General features: G+C 48.0%; 1 protein-coding gene and 1 non-coding gene across 6 annotated transcripts in view; both read right to left on the minus strand.

The window, feature by feature from the left end:
- COBLL1 (cordon-bleu WH2 repeat protein like 1) overlaps positions 1-3903 on the minus strand; it is a 192066-nt gene extending 188163 nt beyond the window's left edge. For 4 of the 5 annotated variants that reach the window (XM_056110360.1, XM_056110358.1, XM_056110359.1 and 1 more), the window contains exon 1: positions 3599-3824. In XM_056110360.1, coding sequence (XP_055966335.1) covers positions 3599-3651 — 53 coding nt within the window. In that variant the 5' untranslated portion in view covers positions 3652-3824. The other variant, XM_056110356.1, reaches the window with a different exon arrangement.
- A 2644-nt stretch (positions 3904-6547) lies between these two features.
- Positions 6548-6708, minus strand: LOC130019835 (U1 spliceosomal RNA). Its single transcript, XR_008791903.1, has one exon. It is a non-coding gene; the product is annotated as a U1 spliceosomal RNA (small nuclear RNA).
- Between the last annotated feature and the right edge of the window lie 1011 nt (positions 6709-7719).

Below are 7719 nucleotides of genomic sequence, written 5' to 3' on the forward strand. Positions count from 1 at the left end.
ATTTCCACTTTGTAGGAACAAAAATACATGAAAATTATCACAATTTCCACCTAGGTCAATTTTCGGCAAATGAATATTTGTTATGTATACAATATAGATTGTGCTAGTTATATGTGAATATATTGGCATTTGATAGATAAATGCAAAATTCAGTTTCAACAGAAAACCAAACTGGGTGTATCAATGGCATTTAACACCTTGATACTGGCACTGCAATTTGTGTTAATTAAATCACATTCAAGTGTGATCCAAAAGTGCTACATTCCAGCCAGAGTATGTTAAGGTCTGGCCTCAGTAAGTTAAGGCCTTCACAAGGTCTTATCTCAGACACAAGCCCCTGAGAAATAGAATAGTATACACAAAATGGATACTTATTTGTGGCCTTGAAAGATCTAGAGAGTTAGGCATGTGCCTGAAGTCTCAGATAAAAGATCACCAATCAGACCCCGTGAGGATGGGACTTCACCAAAGCAGGACACTAAGTGCCCGAGGCACCCTCTGTACCCTGTGACCTCCACTGAAATGTAAGAAAATGAAAATTGCCTATCCCACATAAATGAGAAATCTTGTGAGCTAAACGTGTGAAAGTTCTGAAAAAAAAATCTATTTCTTACAATCAGTCATATCCCAAAAGGGATCTTTATCCCAAAGGATAGAACAAAGAAGACATCAACCAAATATGTCCATAATCTGCCTAAAATATAGCACAACACTGAGTTCATAACAATTGAGTATTTTATTAAACTGTAGTATGTTGTATTATACTGTGACTAGGAAAATAATAAAAGCAATTAATGCAATGACCTAAGCAACTGAAATCTTGGGTTTTCCTTCTGGTTTTGCCACTAATAAGCTCTGGGAAAGCAAAGTCACTCTCCATCTCTGTACTTAGGATTCTCATTTGTGAAATATGTGTGTGCACTCTTTCTTCAAAAGAAACTGCTTCAAACATGTAAGCCTTGGAAAATTAGCAAAGAACTTTTACAAAGGGAATAAACAGGGAATAGGACTAATTGAGACTTATAGATTATTCATGGTTTATTTTTTGTAGAACCAGAGTTGGAACCAAGGTCTTTATACATGCAAGACAAGACAACTAGTGCTCTAGTGCTGGGTGATTGATTTTTTGTTCAGTTATTGTTTTGATTTTGGTTTTGAGCCACATCTAGAGGTGCTCAGGGGTGATTCCTGTATCTACACTCAGGAATGACTCTGGTAGTGCTAGAAGTTCAATCCAGAGTCACTGGGACACCAGGCAAGTACCTTTACCACTGTGATCTCTTTCTGGCCCATGGCTGACTGAGTTTTATAGAAAGGAATTTATTTCCCAAACTAACAATTTAACATATTGAGTCCTTCCCCTGACAACTTCCAATACATCAAGGATAATTTTCCTTGCCAATTAAAACTTTTTTTTTAAGTTCTGTATTCTTTGAGAAAAAGAAAAAAAGCAATACAGATCAATCAAAAGGCACTTGGCTATGCCCAAGGCAAGAAGATACACCAGTGAAAGAAGACAGATTAGAACTGTTTTGTATTTTTCAGCTATGTAACTTCCCTGAGTAGAATGACAGGTCAAGTGATCAAATGTGAGAGGGGCTACTATTTAGATAACACTCCTCTCCTTAAACTTGGAAAAGGGAGGGGTAAAATTCCTTTAAAATATTTTCTATGTGAGAAATTATTTAGTTTTTTTTTAATTTTCCTTTTAAAAGAATTGATCGGCTGAACCTTAAACTTCTCAAACGTGACACATACAACATGAAGCTCTTTCTATTCCTTCAGCACAAGAATTGATTTCACCTGACTTGTACTCAACAGTGATTTCTAAACACTGCTAAGTAATTGCATTCTTACCTAAAGCATCTTCCTTTAATCTGGTAGATGGGTCTCCCAAATGGTGCTCAGGGGGACCAGGGCCAATCTCAGGGATACTCAGCAGGTGTCAATGGCGCCAACAGTGCCAGGATGGCTGGGGATGGGGGGATGTGCTTGAGGGACACCCTGACAGACCTGACATTGATGAGGACTATGCATTGCTGCCAATACAACTCAGAGTCTCCAGTCCTGTAAACTGTCTCCCCAGCCCCTAATCCATTATCAAATCCACAATTTAACTCTATCTTATGATACTTAATACATTTCAGTATTCCAGAAAATCATTAAGATTCTCCAGTGTGCAAATTTTGCTTTTATAATCCACATTTCTAACCAAGTATATCTTTACATACATCCAAATGTGAGACCATTACTTAATAAAAGGTAATATCTAAGTCGTGGGAAAAAAAAACTGGGAAAAGAATTGGAAAAAGGTCGGCATTTTTAGGTATCAGAATGGTAGTCGAAAGTAGTAGGGCTGCTTACAGACAAAAGAAGATAACTAATTGAAACAAAATGAAGGAATAATTCACACACTGAAGTTTCCTCTACTTAAGCATTATCCTAAATATCTTTCAGATTAGTCATGTTGCTTTGAGACTTTTCCATGTTTCTTACCCCTGCCAATGTTAGCATGGTCTCTGACGAACAAACATGCTGTAACTTGCTTCTAAGGAAACGCTTGTCGTGTTCCAGGGAAAAAATGACTTCTGCATGCTTAAATCCGGAAAACCAGACAAGTCTCATTCATTAGTTATAAAGTTGCTCTTTCCTGCTTTTTTCTATTTCTTAAATGTGCCTACGCTCTCCGGGGAGGTATCTGCATTCAAAGTAAAGGATCAGAAAAGAAACTGAGTGAGAACATCTAGGGGGGAAAAAAACTACTTGAAAGAGGTCCCACACTCGGAGAGCAAGACTCGAACCTATTTGAAGTCTTCACTGTTTACTAAGATGAAGGTTATTTTCAGGTTCTCCTCATCTCCTGCAGAACTACCTGTTCTCATTACTGTTTACCCAAACGCTTAGCAAGGTGGTTATTAGCATATCTGGCAGAAAGGCATGCTTCATTTAACATTAACTCACCTTGTGACAGCCCCTCTCCCCCCCAGTCGCGGCTCAGACACGTGAGGCCACGATGAAAAGTATCCTTGTTTGCAGTCTGACTTCGCGCCTGCCTTTGGCACCGACAATTGGCCACCGGCACACACACCCCCCGACCGGAGGCGCTGGCCCCGCGCGGTCCCGGAACTGTCATGCGGGCTGACAGCTGGCACACCCTCCCGCAGAAAGCCCCTTCCTGACAGTCACCTTGACTCTGCCCATCTATCTGCCCGGGCCTCAGCACTCAGCCGAGGAAACTTTTCTCTTTCTTTCCCAGGAGCTCGCTTACAGGTAGCGCCCGCCGCTGCTGCAGAGTCCCAACAAGGGCGCCTTTGTTACCATCCTCACCCGGGACCTCTCACCCCACTGCTGTCATTCAGCTGCCCTTCAGCCACCCCGCTAGCCCCCAGAGAAGACGCGCTCCCAAACCCGCAGCGGCCCCCGGCCCCGAAGACCTCGGGGGAATCCGAGGGAGGGGGAAGGGGCGGGGGAGGGGGGGTGCGCAGCAGCCTCGGAGCCGCGTGTGCGCGCGGCCGGCGAGTCGGGCCAGTTAGCCAGGGGTGCAGGGGGGGAGGCCAGGCGGCTCTCGGCGTCCCGGGGGCGCGGCGCCGGCGCTTACCCGGCTGGCGCGGCTGGCGGGGCTTCGGGCACGCGCGAGGCTCGGCGCTCCATCGCCCTGCGGGGCGCTGCGCGGGCTCCAGCTCCGAGGCGGCGCGTCGCTGCTGCAAGTGGGGAGAGGCGGGTCAGGGCGGGACGCGCGCCTTTCCCAGGCCACAGCCCGACTGGCCGCGGGTCCAGAGCCCGCCCGCGGCCACCCCCCGGCCCCGGACCCGCCCGCCTTCCGCCGCGTCTCCACCTGCGGGCCTCGCGCCGCCCGCCCCCGGGAACTGCCGCCGCGGCCGCCGCAGGTTCTCGCGGCCGCCGCGGCGGGAGGCGGCGGGAGGCGGCGCTCAGCCCCCGCCCCGTGGGGAGTTACTGGGTCGCCATTTGGCGCCTCTCGGGGAGCGAGAGAGGAGCCGGCCCGGCCGGGAGGAGGCGGCGCGGGGCCGGGCGCGCCGGGCACCATCGCCACCGCCGGCCGCGCGGCCACGGAGGGCTCCGCTCGCCGAGTTTGCACCAACCGAGCGTCCCCGGAAAAGTTTTCGCGCGGCCAAGTCGGGAGGGTTCACTGGTCTTGGCCCATCCCCGGGCTCCTACTTTCTTTTCCCAGGCAGACCGGGACTCTTCGGCGCTCCCCCGTCGGCTTCCCGTCCCACGCCGCCCTCCCACCCGGCTCGCCCGCGCTCAGTGCGGCTCTCAAGCCACGGCATGAAAGGAGGGGAAAGCGCCGCGTCTCCGCGGCTCAGCCCAGCCCGGGGCCGGGCCGGGCCCAGCCGCGCCTCCCCTCGGCCCTGCGGGCGGGGTGCGGGCCGCTGCGGGGCCTCCCCGCCCCCTCACCGCCAAGCCGGCTCACTCACCCTGCCCCATGGTCCCGGCCGGAGCCCGGGAGCTCGCTGCCGCCGCGGCCGCTCTGCAACCCACAAGTGGTTGCAAAGCTCAGCGGCATCGGAGCGAGGGAGGCAGCGAGCCGGAGAGAGAAACGGGGCGGGGGTGGGCGAGGAGGGGTTGGAATTTCCTTCCCCGAGGGCTTTCCGTCTTTGGGGTCCGACTGGGTTGGTTTGAAGGAAAAAGAAGCTCCCCCACGGAGCGCTCCATCCCATTCCGACCGCTAGGGCGTCGCAGCCCGCACGTCCCCGCCCGACAGGTGTGAAGCTCAGGGGCGGGGGGCGGAGGGGGGTGGACCTGCCTGACGGGCCCGGGAGTGGAGGCCCCGGGCCGCCGCGGAAGTGCAGAGAAACTCTGAGAGCAGCCTCAGCCCGCCCTGCCAGAGCTCTGACCTTCGACGTCCAGAGTGTAGAGGTTTTTTTTTTTTTCTTTTAAACCCGATCTAAAGTAGCTCTTCTGTTCCCAGCGCACCTGTGACACTATGATCTTTCTAATCGGTGGCAGGTTTAAGCCTGCCCCGTCTCATTGAGGCGTGTTTCTTTTCTTCCTTTTAAAACCCTATAACCACTGTGACAGGAGGACTGAACAATAATTACGTCTCGTGACAGTCTATAAACTCAGATTCGAATGATTGATGTTGTTCATCATTTGGAAGATTTGCAAGAAGAAAGAGTAACAGCTGCCTGCTTATAAGTTTTAGTTCCCACGTTCATGCTTCTTAGATGATTCTTTCCACCAGAAGAGCAGGTAGATGAGCATACCATATGTATATTAATATTATAATGTGTGTATATATATACATATATATGTTATCAGGTGTGCCGATTGTTTTAAATGCAAGAATGGTCCAAAGGCTTCCTTTAAGAAAAAAAATAATGTGCAGCATGAGACCATTTTAATAAGCCATTGTAGAGAGGTGAAATGGGAAAAAGCATTAGTAAGTAGGCCTCTGCGGTGGCGTTCACTTCATGATAGGATAGCTTCTAGTAGGTCAGGACCAGAGCAGTAGTAGAGCGGATAGGACGTTTGCCTTGCAAGCGGCTGACCCTGGTCGGATCTCTGGCATCCCATATGATCTTCCAAGCACGTGATTCCTAAGTGCAGCGCCAGAAGTAACCCTTGAGCTTCACAGGGTATGAGCCAAAAACCAAAGCAAAATTCAATTGATATTTCGAATCATTCTAATGATTGCAGGACTTTGCAGGACTAAATGCAATTTTAGTTGCTTATGCATTATGTCAATCAAAAAGATTGCAGATATTATACTGAAAGATACTGCTTTGTAATATGACTTGTCTACTATGGGCTGTCACTAATTTTTATTCCTTCCTGTGCATATATTCAGTTTTGTATATCTCTTCATATAAAAAAAAGGTGGATTTTTTTTTAAATGAAATTTCACTGAGGTAAGGTTCATCTATAACTTGTCAGTTCCTATGGCTCTGCAGTTAACCCCCGCTGATTTTAGGCCACACCCAGCAATGCTCAAGGATTACTCCTGACTCTGCAGTCTTGGCAAATTCAGGTGACCCTATGGGATGCTGGGAATGGAAGCCCTGTCAGCCATGTGCAAGCCCTACCCACAGTACCATCTCTCTGACCCCTAGCTAGCTTTTTAAAACTGGCATATTTATCTTTGTAGAGTATTGAGGACTACTCATACAAATCTTAAAGTATTTATTTTAGGTTTGAGCCACACCTGTCTGTTGTGTTCAGGGTTTATTCCTGGCTCTGTACTCAGGGAGTACTTCATATAGTGTTCAGGGACCATATGTGGTGCCAGCAGTCAAACCCTAGTTAGCTGCATGAAAGACAAGGTCCTTACTCACTGTACTATCTCTCAGCCATATTCATTTAGTTATGAGTGACCATATGCAAAGCTATAGATGGAGCCCAAGTTGGTTGTGTACAAGGCAAGTACCTTAACCACTGTTCTTTCTTCCTGTCTCTGTAACGAAGTAATTATCAACAAGCATGTTATGACAAAAACTTTTTAAGTGCATAATGACATATCAAGCAAAACATAAAAGAGTGTCCAATGTTTATTATCTTATTGATTTGCCTTTACAAATTCTATTTTTTCCAGGGGAGAGGGCAAACACAGTCCCCTGTTATCACAAATTATGCAGTAGTGTTTCCTACATTTGGGGAAATTGCAGGGGTCAGCACACCCAGAGTACAATGGATAAACTTCAACCTGGGAAAACCACCTTCACGATCATATCTCCCTTGCCAACTAAGTATTGCCTTTAAAAATTCTTTCTTCTAAAATTGTAAACAGGGTCAGACCCAGAGCTAGAAGACATGCTTTGCTTGTGGAAACCCAAGTTACTGCATGGTTCCCCCACTCCCCCTTCAGGCATCACCTGGAGCAACCCCCCTCCCCCAAAAAATAAAATAAAAATCTTAAGCCTTCCCACTTTGGGTTTGATTTATCTAAAATACTGTTTCTGGGTGCTGGAGTGATAGCACAGCAGGTAGGGCGTTTTGCCATGAACCTGGCCAGCAAACCCAGGTTCGATTCCTCCGCCCCTCTCAGAGAGCCCGGCAAGCTACCGAGAGTGTCACAATGGAGATGTTACTGGGCCCACTCGAGCAAATCAATGAACAACGGGAGGACAGTGACAGGACAGTGATAGTTTCTGGATCTGGTTGCTGGGGAGGCTTACTGCCCCTGAGTGCTGTATTCAATAGACTGTCATTTGCCTCTTGCCCAAAGAGCCACCTCTGATACCCCTGTGTGACCATTCCCTGGCCAACTAACCACTGACTACTGTCCAATCTGAGATGTCTAATTCTTCTTGTTATTTTTACTCACTTTTGCTTCTTTCTTTTATAATCTTTCTCAGAGACCCTTAAAGTTGTGTATGGGGAAGGAGAATAATTCCGGCAGGACTCCTGGGCCTTCTTAATGTCTCTACATGGAAATGTGGTAATCACAAGTCCGTGAAGTGTGTAATGGGAGATTATTTGGCCTCCCAGTCTTGCTGGGAAACCTCCTAGAGACAGTTTCTCAGTGGCTTCCTTGCTTCAAGATGAGATACGATGTACCCAGAGCAGGAATGAGAATGAATACCTGATAGGTGTGTCCCTGAGATGTAGAATATGCAGCAATGGTTGGAATTTATTGAATGCAGCTGTAGGCCATAAAACTGCTTCCCTGTAACATGGCATTGATTTCTCAGCAAAGGTGTGTACTGTCATCCACTTTGTAGTTGTCTTGGTTTCTGTTATTGTTCTCTGAGACATGGTCCA

This window comes from Sorex fumeus, unplaced genomic scaffold, assembly GCF_029834395.1.
Source record: "Sorex fumeus unplaced genomic scaffold, SorFum_2.1 ptg000009l, whole genome shotgun sequence".
NCBI lineage: Eukaryota > Metazoa > Chordata > Mammalia > Eulipotyphla > Soricidae > Sorex > Sorex fumeus.